Source organism: Scleropages formosus, chromosome 2 (genome assembly GCF_900964775.1).
Source record: "Scleropages formosus chromosome 2, fSclFor1.1, whole genome shotgun sequence".
NCBI classification, from domain to species: Eukaryota; Metazoa; Chordata; class Actinopteri; order Osteoglossiformes; family Osteoglossidae; genus Scleropages; species Scleropages formosus.
This window is the reverse complement of record NC_041807.1, coordinates 35,106,277-35,123,540: the sequence shown is the minus strand read 5'-3', so window position 1 is coordinate 35,123,540 and position 17,264 is coordinate 35,106,277. Positions and strand designations below refer to the sequence as shown.

The 17,264-nt window shown below is 48.7% G+C and overlaps 1 protein-coding gene across 3 annotated transcripts in view; it reads right to left on the bottom strand.

The window, feature by feature from the left end:
- Positions 1-17,264, bottom strand: part of ephb2a (eph receptor B2a) — a 125,288-nt gene that overhangs the window by 28,036 nt on the left and 79,988 nt on the right. For all 3 annotated transcript variants that reach the window (XM_018750634.2, XM_018750636.2, XM_018750635.2), the window contains exon 4: positions 1,363-1,518. In XM_018750634.2, the coding sequence (XP_018606150.1) occupies positions 1,363-1,518 (156 nt within the window). The remainder of the gene's footprint in view (positions 1-1,362; positions 1,519-17,264) is intronic.

Here is a 17,264-nt window from a genome sequence, read left to right as displayed (position 1 = left end):
GGGTGTCTACTTATTGACAGTGACTCAGATGAAGAAGTGACCTTGAAGTTATGAACGGATTTCTGGTCCTGACTATGTTCGTAACCTGAGGAGCCACTGCAGTTACATTTATCGTTTTCACTTCGCTTTATAACCCTATTATTTCATTTCTTCAACCCAAAAAGCACAGTGTGGATGTTCAACTAACACAATGGTTTGGTAAATGTCACCCAGTTCAATTAGGGACAGTTTTGGACTTAATACAAGGAGATCTGCAGGATTTCAGATCAGTAAAGTGTAATGAACTGGGCTGAAGACCCCACAGCGAGCCATAGTGCTGCAACCAGTTGAAGCAACAACCAACACACCTGGATTTACTGTTTTAAAATGTCCAAGAATGTAAACATACCCAGACCTCTGACTTTCTAAAAATTTTACTAACTGCAATGGAGGGATGGGGGGAGCAGTGGTGCAGCAGGTTTGGCTGGGGCCTGCTCTGTGGTGGGTCTGGGGCTCGAGTCCTGCTTAGGGTGCCTTGTGGTAGACTGGCATCCCATCCGGGGTGTGCCCCCCACCCCTCACTCCCCCAGCCCCAACTCAGTTCACCACAACCTCGCTCGGGACAAGCGGCTTCAGACGTTGTGTGTGTGTAGTGGAAGGTCTCTCTTACTATCCAGGTGTAGCCCTGCTGGAATTAATTAGAAGGGGGGGTTTTCTGAAGAAGGACATGCTGAACTAACGTTAACTCAACCGACAATGATGCACCGCACCCACATCTTCTGTGCAAATCTGTTCACGAACCTGCTTGCCTATTCATCTTTGCCTTGCCTGGTGTCCATTTAGGTTTTCCAACATGCCACTGTTTATAAACAACTTCTTTTCTGGGAGGTGAATTAAAACGACGGGCGGTGCCGCTATTAGAAACCCGTGAGAAGGAGAATGCTAAAATGTGTTAATTTTCTCACTTTAATCACAGCGAGCCCACTGAGATTAATACCGGCAAAGTAATCCCGTTTTCTTATTCAAAACGGCTCCTCTTCTCAGGAGGCTCGTCTTATGCAAATCCCTTTGTTGAGGCTGCTCAAATGAGTTTTCTTTTTTTTTCCGGACCCCCCTTTCAGCTAACCACAAAGGCATGGGAGTTCTCCCCGCACAGAGTCCAGTCCACTAACCCTCCGGTAGAGCGCTGCCACATGAATAGATGAAACACACCAACTGGGCCTGGCCAACCGCGACCGGGCACTGCCTGGATGGACTCGGTGCAGGAGCTGAGCAGACGGCTCCAATATTTATGGTGGATCATAAGAGAGCCGCCTAGGGGCCCTTTGTTCCCATTATGTCCAGCATCCTGGTGTGCGGGAGAGGAATAGACGGGGTACGTACTGGTGCAGGGCATCTGTAACGGGTCCGAGTCGGTGCGGTAGTAGCCGCTGCGACACATGCAGTTGGAGGCACCCTCGCTGGTGGTGCGGCTGTTGATGGGGCAGGGCCGACACGAGTCGCCCCCCTGGGCAGGTTTGAAGAAGCCCGAGGGGCAAGCTGCAACAACAAGTGGGGGGTGTTAACGCATCTTCTGCCACGAAGAAAAACAACTGAGTAAATGACAATCCAAACAAAACAGTAGAAATAAAACCTATAACAATAATTATTATTAAAATAATAAATCAAAAAGCCCCAAACAAAAACACTGAAATAAAACACCAACAAACTAGACTGGCAAAGATAATGTGAAATATTCAGCATGGCTTTGCACTTTAAAATTCATATTTAGCTTCCGTATACCATAGCAGGCATTCTCTTGAATTTGAATTCCACCAAGTCAAGTCCCCTAAGGGACTTCGCGGTCGTACCTTTGAGTTAAAAGTCAACCTGATAAAAGAAGTGAAACACCAAGTAACAAAAGTAGATAAACTATCTGTTGCTTTGGATAAAAAAATGAAAATGAATGATGTTTTACATCTCCTACCTCAGATCTTTGGTTTTATGAAACCCAACCAACTTCTCTACTGCTTTTAAATTCATGTAACTAGCATCAACACACTGTCAAGTGAGTTTTTCTGCTCACGCTCCAGTAAGGGCAGCGGCTTCCATATGCACTCTTTTCGGCTTCCTCGTCTTAAAATATAAATGAAAAATACATGCAGACCTTTTCCACTAGAAAATGGACAGATTTTGTTTTTTCTAACCTTGCTGGCTCTCATCAGCCGATTTCACATTTCTGGGGCTCGTCCAGTAACACAAACACAACACACCCCCGAAGGACCAATTCACACCCAGGAACCCGCCCACAGTAGTGGTGGCTGAGGACATGGAACCTGAGAGTCGACTGCCAAAATCCTAGGAGATACCCTGCGTTAGTACTTTTATAATGATAACAATAATAATAATACCCACTGCGCCACCGCACCCCCTATAATAAAAATAATAATAATAAAAATAACAACTTATTTATTATTATTATTATTATTATTATTATTATTATTATTATTATTATTATTATGGGGGGCGCGGTGGCGCAGTGGGTTGGGCCAGGTCCTGCTCTCCAGTGGGTCTGGGGTTCGAGTCCCGCTTGGGGTGCCTTGCGACGGACTGGCGTCCCGTCCTGGGTGTGTCCCCTTCCCCCTCCAGCCTTACGCCCTGTGTGGCCGGGTTGGGCTCCGGTTCCCCGCGACTCCGTATGGGACAAGCGGTTCTGAAAATGTGTGTGTGTGTGTGTGTATTATTATTATTATTTTGTCCTAGGATCCCATAATAATTTAATCATAGCATCCCATGTTGACATTGATGGCTCAAACATTTGGTTCAGAACTACATCCTGACCCACCTCAATGGTCCCAGTCTCATTTCCAGACCGCTGCTGCATCTGTCTAGCATTCAGCTGTCATCTATGGCTTTTTCAGCTGTCAGCTTTAATCAGAGCTGCAGTGCGGACATTGTATAGCATTAAGACCTTACTCCTAAATCTAACATCTACGTTCGCAACGCTGCTCCTACTATAAATCATCCGCAGACGGGCATGAATAGGCGGCTATGAAGCACAATTACCTCTCTATTCGGGAACCTTCGGGTCTTGGCATTAATTCAATAGAAAAATTAATTTCCCCAGACAAACGAAGCTAGACTTACAAAAGGCTTTTTTCGCTCTAACCAGGGTCACGCTGCTGTGACGGAGCTGTGATTCGATTACAGCAAGGATGTGCTCTCCCAGGCTTTCAGTTGGCCCACTTTGCAGGCCCAGGGTGGAAAAGGGGAGAGATGGGCTGGACATTGTCCTCCAACGTGTTACCCGTGCGCACCTGTCCCTCCAGGAAAGCACCTTACCCAAAAAATATTCACCAGGCGTCGCAGCAATGGCTTCGGATGAAACGCTTTTTCCGGGAGGACGCCGCGCGAGAACAAGGCCCATTTTGAACATGTAAGACAGAATATGGAATGCTGGGGAAAATGAGAGCCATAAACGCACAATTAATAAATCGCCCATTGCTCCAGCAGTCTCGCAGAAAAGATATATTATTCTTGGCATTGACTTTTTCTCAGACTCTCAGCAGCCAAAACAGAATTCTGGTTGCAGCAGCGAGAGGCTCACGAATTCTCATCCCGTCACGTGCCCAACCCCAGGGTCGCGGAATGCGTTCTCGGTTAGTGTTGTGAGTAGGAATCCACGGAGCAGGAATCCACAAAAAAGGGTGTAAAGACTCAACAAAAGACAGTCAGTGCTTACTGGATACTGCCACACATACTGTCAAAATGCTAATGTACCACTGCGGTTGCAGCTTGTACCACAATACTGCACTGGACACCAAGCGCATAGCGTGGAACGTATTGTTCTTGCAAACGCAGACACAATAATGGATGTTTACGTGGTAAGTCTTGCGCAATCTACAAGGACGTGGCTTCGAATGCGACTGACGTACGTTCTGTGCTGTTAAAGCAGAGGAGCGTGTTTGACTTAGCTTAGCTTGTTGCTACAATGACCGAATGCGCTCCAGCTTTCCCAGCCCGAAAGCACACGCCTCTTAAATTCTGCAGCTAAAATACATCTTCGCGCATTTGTGTCAGGGAGAAGAAAATCAGGATCGGTGCATTTCCCAAGCGAGTGTTGACCAAACGTCGAAAATTCACAAAAAGCGGAGCGATACGCTACAAGCTACCTTCATAACGTGTTTGACTCAAGCGATGAGCCTTTTTCGCCATAAACAAAGTGAATACCTGACCCGAAGGTCAGGAGCAGTATTTCATATAAATAAATTCTGGAGGATAAGGTCACTTTTTTTGGATCTTTCAGCCGCATGACCCTGCGAAATACCGCAATGCACCGAGCGGTTCTTGGAGCCGTACATATGCGGATTCTGATACTGTCTTCACCCTCTCCTGTTTTGTTGCTAAGCAAATAAAAAAGGAGAAAAGAGAAGAAAAATCGGGATCGGTACGTTTCCCAAGTGAGCGCTGACAAAATATTATAATTCACCACAAAGGAACGGGAATTGGCTTTGCTTGGGGGTGACTGCTATGTCTACCAGACAATGTTCTCCACCAAAATGAGGACCTGGAATTATATTTTTATAGTTCCAGTTGTGAACTGTCCAGTGTTGTGAAGCCTCGTTGATCCAGCAAACCCACAGTCTGCTCTGTACATCGCCCCCCCCCCCCCCCCCCCCAGTCGAACCCACCGCTCGTTCTACCTCGGCGCTGTAATACTATTCACATCCTGCCCGGGTAGCAACGCGCTCATTACGCGCCGCTATATTCAGGCCAGATCTTTAATATAAAAGCATCAGGAAAACAAGACGGGAGGGGAAAAAAATAGTGACCTGTGTATGAATTGTGAATGTATGGGTTGCAGAAGGGGGGAGGGCGCCATTCAAAGCAAGTAAGAGAAAAGCTCCGGAAAGGCAGGGTACAGACATGAGAGGTTTTGTCACCCCAACAAAAAAAAAAGCGCGCCAAAGCAGGCGAAGGCGTAGCACTGGGGCCGTTTCTCCTCCGCGCGGCTGCAGCGGCCGCGATTGTGGTCGGAGGGAAGGCAACAGTTAGCGGTGACCCGGTGGTCTTTGCTTCTCTGTGCCTCTCCGGGCGCCCCCTCACAATGAGGAGCCGAGCGAGAACACAAGGCTGTGTGGCCAATAGAGGAGTGCGGCTAATTAGGCGGGCGATTTCGACCATTACCGCGCTTTCGCGAGGACAAAGGGACAAGAAACGGCGGCTGGGAGGGAAGGGGGCCGAATAATGCTGTCATGCCTGTTTATGTGCTATCAAAGGCAGGGAGGAACTGGGAGACCTTCCCTCCGCTGCGACCATTTGCATCTGTGCGACAGCAAACTGAAAGACAAGCATATTTTCAAATGTACGATTATAACATACGGTACGTAGACGTTCATTAGCGATCTAAAATATACCCAGTGCACACTAACCAAGGTAGACATATAACTACTGGAATTAAACAGTGTGGGTGCGTATGCATTCATATGCATATACATAAGACACAGTTCCAGTCAAAAGTTTGAGTACAGGAACAAATTTGACCAGGAAATGAGGTGCTGTGTCTTCTCAGCTCTTCTACAGACGTTGTCAGAGATGCAGGACACTTGGAGGTTGCTTTGCTTTCACTCGTCCCTTTCGCTCATCCCATACAGGTGTCGCCCAGGTGAACTCACACTTTTCACTGATACTGTTTATCATACTTAATTGCCATGATCACATACACACACACACACACATTTTCAGAACCGCTTGTCCCTTACGGGGTCACGGGGAACCGGAGCCTACCCGGCAACACAGGGCGTAAGGCCGGAGGGGGAAGGGAACACACCCAGGACGGGACGCCAGTCCGCCGCAAGGCACCCCAAGCGGGACTTGAACCCCAGACCCACCGGAGAGCAGGACTGCGGTCCAACCCACTGCGCCACCGCACCCCCTTCCATTATCACATATTTACGTGTATTTCTCTTGGAACAGGAATTGATGTCTTCCAAGCTGGAAGCCATACTGGTTCACCCATAATGTACACCCATACTTAACTTCCACCGACCCTCACTCGCGCCTCGCTCCAGGCTTAAAACAAGGGCTGGGGGCCAGCGGTTAAGGAACTGGACTTATTGCTGCAACGACATGATCGCTATCAAGTCTATGAAGATGACAGCATCCGCTAAGCAAATCAATAATTAAAGCTAAGAAGTAATTACCCATCTGTGTTGTCTGCAGATCACATAATTCAAGTCGTTTTCTTTCTGATTTGGGCTGAATTTCAACAGGGCATCACCAAGCCTGGGAATTAAAGATGGGACAAGTCTTTGTACACTAATTCAATCAGTTTGGAAAGAAGGCAATTAGCAATCTTGCATCGAAATTGCCCCCAAATAAAGGCATGAATTGTACTTAATCATCTGGTAAGATTATGCGGGGCCATCTCCTCTGTGGTCTTCATTAGCAAAAGTACGTTAATCTTGGCTGGCGAACAAACTTCAAGAACCTACTTTACGCCTCTGTGAGAAACGACACAGGGCGGAGCATCACGGCCACATTCGTAGGCACAGGCACAAGCCGCCGATCATCGCGGCGCAGAGGTCCACGTGGGCACGTCCTCCGGCACTGGGCAGTGTAAAGCGAGGCCCTCACGTTGCTGTTCCCAACAACTCGCCTACGCACAAAGAACTGACGGGGATCATCTGTAGCAACGCACAGTCGTCATAGTTCACGTTTCCAATTCACAAAGGCTATACATAAATATCTATAATGAAGGATAGTTGGGCACCGCTGCATTAGGCTGTCTGAGTGCAATTTCTTTTCTTAAAAAGCAACTCAACTTGGGGAACTGTTGAGCCACAGCACTGTGTAAGGATTATAAGGAGCAGATGTAGTAGGCAGTTGACTTGACAGCTGGAATGCAGGATGCTCCTACGGGGAACTCGAGTGGGACTCGGTGCAGGACGCAGGATCTGCGTTGACCCGCTGCTTCCTCCTCTCCTGTTGACAGGTGGGACCAGTTAGTGTATCGCGATGCCGACACTGCTCCCTGGAACCCTGCCGAGCTGACAGAATCGCTGGGGGTGGCTGGCGCAGTAAGACTCCTACTAGATCTGACCGAGCTGCTGACCCTCGGCGGCCACAGAGCGGCCCTGATTGTCCCCCACGAGGGGCCCTGATGGAAATCGTACCGGCCTCTCCTCTGGAATATCCTTTAACGCATGTTGCAACTGTACTCCGAGATGTACAAACCTGGTCAGCAGGGAGCATGGAGCTTAATGCACTACTGTCATACTTTCCACAGCAGCTGCTAGTGTAGTGTTTAAGGTCATGGGTTCAAGCCCCACCTCCAGCTGTAGTACCATTGAGCAAGGTATTTGGTATCTAAATTGTTCCAATGAAATTGCCCAACTGTACAGATGGGAAAATGATTGTAAGTAGCTTAACATTGTAAGTCGCTTTGGAGAAAATGAATAAATGCAAATCTAAACTGTAGGGTGTTGGTGATGAAGGTGTTAGATGATGAGCAGAACAAAGATAGCTACCGGCAGCAATCCTTACAAAATCATATAGCACAGTACCCTCCAGACTCCCTTCAAAGGCTTGTAACAGAATATCAGCGAACACGACAAAGCGTATATACGGTGTGTGTTTTTTCAATAAAACAAAAGAGCTGTGTTTAAATCTCAAACCACAGCGGAGAGGGGGTGTGTGACTGTGACGTGTACCAAGCAAGGCTTCAGGTGCAGGATCCAGATCTCGTACCATCGGCCCCGAACCCCGGTCCTTGACAAAAGGAGACCCTCGATATGACGTTGATAAGCTCTGCTCCACATTCCAGCCTTCCATCCCTTGTGCGAATTTACCGCAGATTAAATCAGTTCTAACCAGGGGATTTAGTGCGACTGCTGGGATTCGAGGTCTAAAATCCATTCCGGCTCAAAAGCTGCATTTGAAATGTGCGAGCCGTTGCTATTGTGCACACGTACACACACACACGCCCGCTCACGTGCACACACACATACACATGCCCGCACAAACACACGCAGAGTTGAATTTATAAGCCAAGTCAATGTCTTTATGACCAGCAAAGCTTAAATTTCAAGGCCATATTTCTGCATACTGTATTTGTTTTGTTGGCCAGTAATTCACCCAAAGAGCTGTTTTGGTACGCGACACTCAGCCGGACTCAACGGATCATCTGTCCCTCCATCCCCGCGCCCCAGAATGACGTAGTGGCTCCAAAACATAAACATTCTCTAGTTTCTAGTCATAACAGATTCATATATTTCAGTAGCTAACGAAATGACTGGGGTTCACTGTATAAATTACACACTTGTAAATTCATATATGATATATTGTATATTATATATTCTTTGCCGTAGTCATCTTGGTCTCTGAAATACTGCTCCTCGCTGTCAAATAGACGTACGGTGCCCCTACACATTTAAATGCTCGGATGGGTTTGTGCTGATGATTAAGAGATCATGTTTCTACAGCAGAGCGAAGTTTAGTTTAGTTTCCCTTCCCTCGGTTCACCCTTCGTCTCGATCCCGTGTCCCAGTGTGGGAAGGACAGTGACACTGGGGCCTTCTTTAATTTATTCTAATCAACGCTAATTGAATAGTAAACCATGTTGAAACTCAGCCCTGGGAACTGGTGAAATTAGGCCCACCAAGTCTTGTCCGAGGGCTCTGGAAAGCGCAAGGGGACGAGGGATAAGTACGAGCCACGTCACCATGGCAACCCTTCTCAAAGTTTCACTGTCAAACTGGTAACTCCTTCATCTTCTTGGAAGACCTGGCACCTAATTCCCTCATAGCCTCATACACCTCAGCCAAGAGTACAACACCACTGAACACTGAACTAAAAACTGCTGTAGGACATTTCGACCTTTACTACATTTTTACCCTACTCACAAAAGCATAATTTTGTTTGAATAATGCCTATATACACAGGCTAATAGTAGAGACTGATTGTGAATAATGGTGAAATGAGTGGTCTCAGTATGAAGTGTTAACGCTGTTTTTCAGGCTCCAGCCCTCAGGAGTTGAACAGCGGTGCTGTAAGCCAGGGATTATGAGCTCAATCTCTCCGAAGGTCAAGGAACATTTGATGTTTGCCTGAATGGCTAAGGCACAGAAGTCCTGAGTGGTGAGTTGGCACCCCAGCTACGAAGAGGCTTTCAGGGGCAGCAGGTAGTGTCCCGGTTCGTGCCGTTGCTTTTCAGTCTGAAGGTTGCCACTTTGACTCCCACTCCTGCCGCAGTGACCTTGAACAAGGTACTTCCCCTGGATTGGTACCAATAGGAATACCCTGCTTCATAAGTGGTAAATACTTGTAATGTTACTTATAGATGCTTAAGAGCAAGTCGCACCCTGGGTCTGCTTGGCTGAGCGAGTCCACATGGACAGACTGGGTATGCTGGGGAATCTGAGACTGGGGGGGTGTTGTCTGAGCGCTGTCCTTAGCAACAGGAAGGATAAGCACTTGACAAGTGACTGCTGAACGGTCGCCACAGAGCCCTCCTCTCAATAGTGGGAGGGGGAGAGGCCACTTGTGGGGGTGCCTGTCCTGAAAACAAACACACAAGTCATGTTGCGCTCCCTCGCTGTGGCAGAGCTGGCCTTTCCCAGCTGCCGAACCCCTCAGCCATCGTCCTCGCTCCATCCATCCCAGTATCCCCAGAGGCTGATACATCCAATAGCCTCACCGCTGTCTACATGCGGGAAGCAGCGCTCATATTTAAATGTCACATGTATAATACAGAGCTTCACCGGCCCCGATATGACAAATGGAAAAGCAATTACGGTTACTGCCACTAACAGCAGCAAGTTCACCCGCAGCGGAAAAGCTGCGCATTACAAGAGATCATGCATCTTATTGCCATATTAGCATACAAGGCAGTGAAAAAGTAGTTCTTGCTGTTTACTCTTGTTGCAAGTTTTTGATGCTTAATGTCAGGACTTTGGCAAAAATCTAATGTTGGATAAAGGGCACCTGGGTGAACATAGGGTAAAAAAAAAAGAAATTACCCCCTAGTTCATTCAACCCAATTAAAAGGATGATTAGAGTCAGCTGACTGAACACGGCCAGGCTTGATTGCAACCAGTCGTGCTGGAGATGCTGTGGCGGGACCTGAAATCAGCAGCTCGAGCTCGAAAATCTATGCCAGTGTTTCCGATTTAACTTATCTGCAGGGAAGAGCGGGCTAAAATACCTCCACAGCGATTCAAACGTCTCATATTAAGTTACAGGAAGCATTTGGTTGCAGCGATTACAGCTGACGGTGGCCCAACCAGTTATTAAGCGTAACACATAGTGCCAGCCTGGTGTTGGACACCTTTCTTCATTAAATAAATACGCAAAAAATATGCTTTATGTTGGGGGTGTGGTGGCACAATGGGTTTGATCGGTTCCTGCTCTGCAGTGGGTTTGGGGTTTAAGTCCTGCTCGGGGTCCTTGCGATGGACTGGCGTCCCGTCCTGGGTGTGTCCCCTCCCCCTCCAGCCTTATGCCCTGTGTTGCCGGGTTAGGCTCCAGCTCACCACGACCCTGCTTGGGACAATGTGTATGTTTTATGTTCATCGGGTGACCATTGACTAACAGATGCTGGCTGAAAACTCAGTGCAAACACACATACTGGCTGAAACCGTTTGTCCAGAGCAGGGTCGCAGCGAACCTGAGCCTACTCTGGCAACACAGGGTGGAAGGCTGGAGGGGACACACTCAGGACAGGACGCCAGTCCACTGCAGGGCACCCCAAGCAGGACTCAAACCCCAGATCCACCAGAGAGCGGGACCCGGCCAAACCCGCTGCGCCACCGCACCCCTCAGCCAGTGCAACCATTCAGCGTCAACAATATGCAGTGATAGAGGAAATGAGGAAGGGGGCAAATACTTATTCACAGCACCGTGTTTGTAAACGGCCTTCCTATGGAACAGTTTAAACTACTGCTACTGTTATTATTGCGGTTGCTTTTCTCCGGCTACGCAACACATCAGCCCCGGCCTCCCTGCGATGGAAGCAGCGCTCAGCGGGGACCCTGCCGAACAATGACCGCCGTCCCGGGCCGAGACGAGTGCGTGCAAAGGGGAATCTAGCCTGCAGGTGGACTTTCTCTACGGCTTTTAAACAGACCTGCTGCTAAAGTACAGCCTCGATTTACATATAAACATGAAAAGAGTCCATTTTCGGCCGCGCTCGCGAAGCGTGGACAGACACCGCATTCATTTCAGCGCCGCACAGCGAACGCTGGTATTTTCACACTATTTACATGACAATGCCGCCCGCTTCCCCGCTGCGGAGCGCATTTCCTTTTCAGGGGGAACTCGATTTTCTCCCATACGTTGAGTGCTTGGCCGAAGCGGCGTGCATTTGGCGCGCGAGCGCTCGCGAAAGCGGGCTCCGATCCCGCAACCTTAAAGGAAGCTGTGACTCGGACATTGAAAAGGGCTAATTATTGGCGGACCCGTTCCCGCTCCCTTATAGAGGTTAATTAGCCAGTGTGTTTGCAGTGCGCCAGACGGGAAGCCTTTCAACACAACAACGACGTGCAGACGAGGACCAGGACTCTGACAGATGGACAGGGCCGACGGCAGCCCGCCGTCGTCCGGCGGGGCACGGCCAGCCTGCAGCACACCCCCCCCCCCGGTGGCCTCCACTGCAAAGCCTTCACACTACCACCAAACTGGCCTTAGATACAGCACAGGGATAAGAAGAAAACACATCTCACTTCTCCCCCTCATCCCCGATGTGCTCCATAAACTCGTACTACGTTTAACAATTCCGAACAAACCCTGTATACAGCTACTCGTGTGATGTACGCCGGTTAATACAGCGGTATGTGACAAATTGACTACCTTCAGGAATCAAATCTCTCCTTCTCTTGGCGTAATGCACTTTTTCCATTCTTCTCTGAGATGTGCGTCACTTTAGATAAAAACATATCCGAAATGAATGACTGTAAAAGCAGTAATATTTCTGTTTTAGGTCATTATTCTAAATTGAGCATATGTATGTATGGTTTGTGGCCTGGGTTCTGATGGGGAAACAGCAGTATGTCAGGGGCTCTTAACCAGAGACCCCTTGGGGATCTTTGTATAACCTTAAGAGGGTTTGTGATGAGCAGGCCTGTTTGTAAATAACACTGTCTAACTAAATAACATCATAAATAAAAATATTGCCATGTTATTACTATTGGTCACATAATATTATCTCCAGATTTCTGAAACGGCTTAGCCCCAGTGGGGTCACGGAAAGCTGGAGGGTAACCCGGCAACACAGGGCGCAAGGACACACTCCGGACGGGGAATCAGTCCGTTGCAAGGCACCCCACGCAGGGCTTGAACCCCAAACCCACCAGAGACCAGGCCCCGGCCAAACCCGCTGCACCGCCGCACCCTCTTCTCCAAATTTATTTATGGATATTTTTCTAGGAGGGGTCATGGACTTTTCTCGTATTTTTAAAGAGGTTGCTGGCCAAAAAAGGTAAAGGACCCGAGCACTTCGCCATGTGGATGAGGAGCTGGGATGCCAGGAAGCACAGTGAAAATGAGGATGAAACAAGCGCAATAACACTGTGAGATAGTGACCACATGACCGAGGTCTGTAGGTCTCTTGCTTTGCTTGGCTCCATTAGCTGCTTATGGTTGGTCTACCAACTGGAGAAAAATGCCAAGAGGTTGAGTGTTTCAATGGATAAATAATATGATCACAGCACAATTACAAAGAATTGCACAAGAAATGTAAGAGAAAAAGTCGTAAAATATATTTTTTAAAGAAAATATTACAACCTGTATAGTGTGTACATGTTTATAAATTAAAGATCTGTAGAACACATATCATGGGGGGTGCGGTGGCACAGTGGGTTTGGCCGGTGCCTTGCCGTGTGGCAGGTGTGGGGTTTGAGTCCTGCTTGGGGTGTGGTGGACCTGTCTTTCTCCCTGTGTTTGCCTCCCCCGTCATGCAGAGGAAGGACCTGGCAACCCACCTCTATTTCCTTGACTTGCCTTGAAAACCATGCGAGTGGTTGCTATGGGTTGGCTTCATCTTGGCACTTACACACATATGCAATGTAAGTTCATTTTTATTTATGACATTATTTAGTTAGACAGTGTTATTTACAGTTGGAATTCAAGATATTGCAATTTTTGAATGAATATATGTCATATATTAGACATATACGTCACTATATTAGAGCAAGGAACATAATGTCCGTATACGTGTGTGTGTGTGTGTGTGTGTGTGTGTGTGTGTGTGTGTGCCAATCAATACGGATGCAAACAGCGAAGTGGCTCCTTACGTAGGAATTCGGTCCTGAGGGGGCCGCACGCTAAAACCATCATGCGTCGAATGACATTGAGAAACATGGCCACGATAGGGAATCTTCCACAGATATTCGTGGAGAGCATGTAACCGCGTCACTAAGGGATATTATAGCCTCACAGTCTTTCCCAAACTCTTCCCAAGTCAACAAATAATCCGGAACCCTGTGGAATAAACGGTCAGCAGCACGCAGCAAATAAAACACTTAACTCCTACTTAAGGCAGGAAAGACACGGGACGTGAGCTGTGGATCAATGAGGGGTAATCTGAGGTCAAATGGACGGTCAGACCGCAGCGGAGCAGCAAAGCACCGCAGTCCGGGTTATCAATCCCACCTATAATAGAAGCGAGGAGCACCAAGGACATACACCTCCAAGTGATCATCAGTTTAGGGTAAGAAACAAATGTGAATGAGAAGCAGTCAATTTCAGTTACTGTAAACATACCATGGTAGGATATTCAATGTTTTTGGAATGAAACCAAATACAAGCAGCAGGTGGTGAAACGGCAGGAGCTGCTGCCGTGCCCTGTAAGAGCCAGGGTTTGAATCCCCACTCCTGCTGCAGTACCTTCGAGTGAGGCACTGAAACTGAATTGATACAGTACTATACAGTGCTGTATAACCAGGTAAATCACTGCAAGCTTAACATTGCAAGATGCCGTGGAGAAAAGCATCAGCCAGATGAATTAAGATGTAAACTTGAATTATAAACTTCCCTTGTTTTCATGTAGAGCACATGAGGGGATAGCAACCTTTTCTTTCGGGATGGTTCAGCAGTCCTTATTAAATTATAAAGTAGTAGTTGTGGGGGGGGCGCAGTGGGTTGGACCGGGTCCCGCTCTCCGGTGGGTCTGGGGTTCGAATCCCGCCTTGGGTGCCTTGCGATGGACTGGCGTCCCGTCCTGGGTGCGTTCCCTCCCCCTCCAGCCTAACGCCCTGTGTTGCCGGGTTAGGCTCTGGCTCCCCGCGACCCCGAATGGGACAAGCGGTTCAGACAATGTGTGTGTTTGTGTGTATGTAGTTGTGCAGGTAGTGGACCAGTTAGAGCTGTGGCCTTGTAACCCAAAGTCCCGGGCTTGAATCCCACCTCCTTCTGCAGTATCCTTGATGAAGGTACCTGCACTAAAAAGTGTGTTTTCCCAAAAAGGGTAAATCAGGGTACATAGCTCAGGATACAAGCCTAACATTCTCAGCTGTCCTGGACAAAGGTGTCAAAACAAATATATATGTATATACACACACACACACACTGAAAGCAATTGTTCCAAGTGGGGTTGCAGCACACCGGAGCCAAACCCAGCAGCACAGGGTTTGAGGGGTAGGGGACACACCCAGGATGGGACACCAGTCCATCACAAGGCACCCCAAGCGGGACTCAAACCCCAGACCCACCAGCGAGCAGGCACAGGACAAAGCTGCTGCGCCACCGCACCCCCCATAACACACACACACACACACACACACACACACACACACACACACACACACACACACACACACACACACACACACACATATTTTCAGAACCGCTTGTCCCATACGGGGTCACAGGGAACTGGAGCCTACCCGGTAACACAGGGCGTAAGGCCGGAAGGGGAGGGGGACACACCCAGGACGGGACGCCAGCCCGCCGCAAGGCACCCCAAGCGGGACTCAAACCCCAGACCCACCAGAGAGCAGGACTGCGACCCAACCCACTGCGCCACCGCACCCCCATAACAAATATAAGTAATAGGTATTTGTTCTTTCCCGATCATGTCTTCAAAGTCCAAAAATATTTCACACTTGTAAGACACAGCAGCTCTTTGTCCAGAAGGGCTTTGATCATGTGCTTGGGGTCATGGGCCAGGGGGACACATTGATCAAGATGTGTCATCACCCCTGAGCAGCGGGAACCGCAAACCGTACAAGGCCAAAGGCACGTGCTGGTTCGCATCCCTCCGAACCGGGAGGAGAAAAATGGGTGATTTCTGGTGAACGGAGAAGGATGCTGAAAGACAAGTGTGTCCTGATCGCAGCCAAAATCTGCTTCAGTCTTTAGGGTATTACTTAAAACTCGGATAAATCCACTGACAGGGAAATGCATTATCTTCAGGAAAAAAAAATTATCTGGGGATATATTTACAGCTAAACGGAGTAAAACAGAGGAGCTTTATCTCTCGCTGTCTTCTTAAGAAACTCTGTCAGTAACATAAAACAGAAACAAAAACCCACAATTTCCTGACAGATCTCTCGTAACAGTTTATATGGATCAAAGACAATTTTGGTTCCCTTCCGCACTGTACAGAACACAGCTCAGCTACCGCAGGATGCAGGCAGTGAGCTGTTTAGGGCTCTACTCCTGAAATCAGAAGGTCCTAGGTTTGAATCCCACTCCTGTTGTAGAACCCTTTATCAAGTCACTAACCCACGCACGCTGTCCGAACGGGACGCCAGTCTGATGCAAGGCACCCCAAGCGGGACTCGAACCCGAGACCCTCCAAAGAGCAGGACCCAGTCCAACCCACTGCACCACCGTGCCCCCAAGTCACTAACTATGAATTGATATAAGCAAAAATAACCATGCTGTCCAAACATTTAACTCATCATAAGGTGCTTTAAACACAAGTTTCGGCTTTATTGTAATAATTGTCTTCCATCTATTCCATTTACAGAACCATATGGAAACATCCTTGTGAATAGTAGCACTGCTGTTTTTCAGTGCCAGTGCCTGGGGGGTGTAAGAGGATGTGGGTTCGATCCCCACTCAGTCTGCGTGAAGTTTGCATGTTCTCCCCGTGTCTGCGTGGGTTTCCTCTAGGTGCTCTGGTTTCCTCCCACACTCCAAAGACATGCTGCTCAGGTTCACCCATAGTGTGTGAGTGACAGTGACAGAGAGAGTGTGTTCCACTGATGTATGGATGAGTGACCCAGTGTAAGTAGTGTATCGAGCAGTTTAAGTCACCATGATGAATAAGGTGTGTGGGCTGATAACACTACGTAGAGTTCATCGAAAGTCACTTTGGAGAAAAGTGTCTGCAAAATAAATAAATGTCAATTTAAACAACAATAATACTAATAATAATAAAGACAACACACCTCTCCTCTAGAAGCCCTGCGAATACACCGTGTTTCACCAATACTCGGTGTCACTCACAGCTGCTGGCAGCGCGGAGGTTGCTGTGAGCTCTCCATCGAGCCATTAGTGCGAACAGCAGGAGGTCTCTCACAGGCCTCTCTGTGGCGGTGCCTGCGATCGCTCATTCATTCCATCCCGTCGGCCATCTCCGAGATTGTGGTCGGCTTTTAACCTCCGCCCCCGTCCGTCAGCCGCACGCCTTGCATGATGCATGGCTCCGCAGCAGAATTTCTACACTTTGGCTCCGGGTAACCTTATATATAAGTGTGTGTGTGTGTGTGTGTGTGTGTGTGAACGGTGTGTCACCACGAGAAAGTGAAGGTAAAAGCATTTCGAACGTTGGAAAAAATTCAGAAATGGAGTATTTATTCTGAATCGATGGCTCGCAGCCCGGCCCTGGCTATTTGCCTCACGGTTAGCAGCGATCGCAGGTTTCAACACCATCGCTGGGTGGAAGGGGAGAGCGGCAAGAGCCCGGGGCTTTGACACCTCCTCACGGACGAGGGCAGAGGTGCGGGGGGCCTTTGATCGGCGCGGCCCCCGCTCCGGCGACAACAGGACACCTGCGTCCCATCAAAGGGCGAGGGGGTTGGAGGGCGCAGCTCTTCCACACTGTCTCTTTATCCTCGGACGGAGCGCCACGCTGATTTGTATGCAGGGCGGCGAAGCGCAGCCCGTCATAGACGCCTAACGAATCGGACGGCGCTGCCTCTCGGGGGCTCCTCGCTCGCAGGCCCACCGGGAACGAAAGCGCCAAGCAGTTCTCTTCGAACCGAACGCCATCCACGCGATCGCCTTCCGACATTCGCGCTCACTCCTTCGTAACCTCACTATACATCTCCTGCTCGACCGGCCCTATAAAGCGAGAAACGACG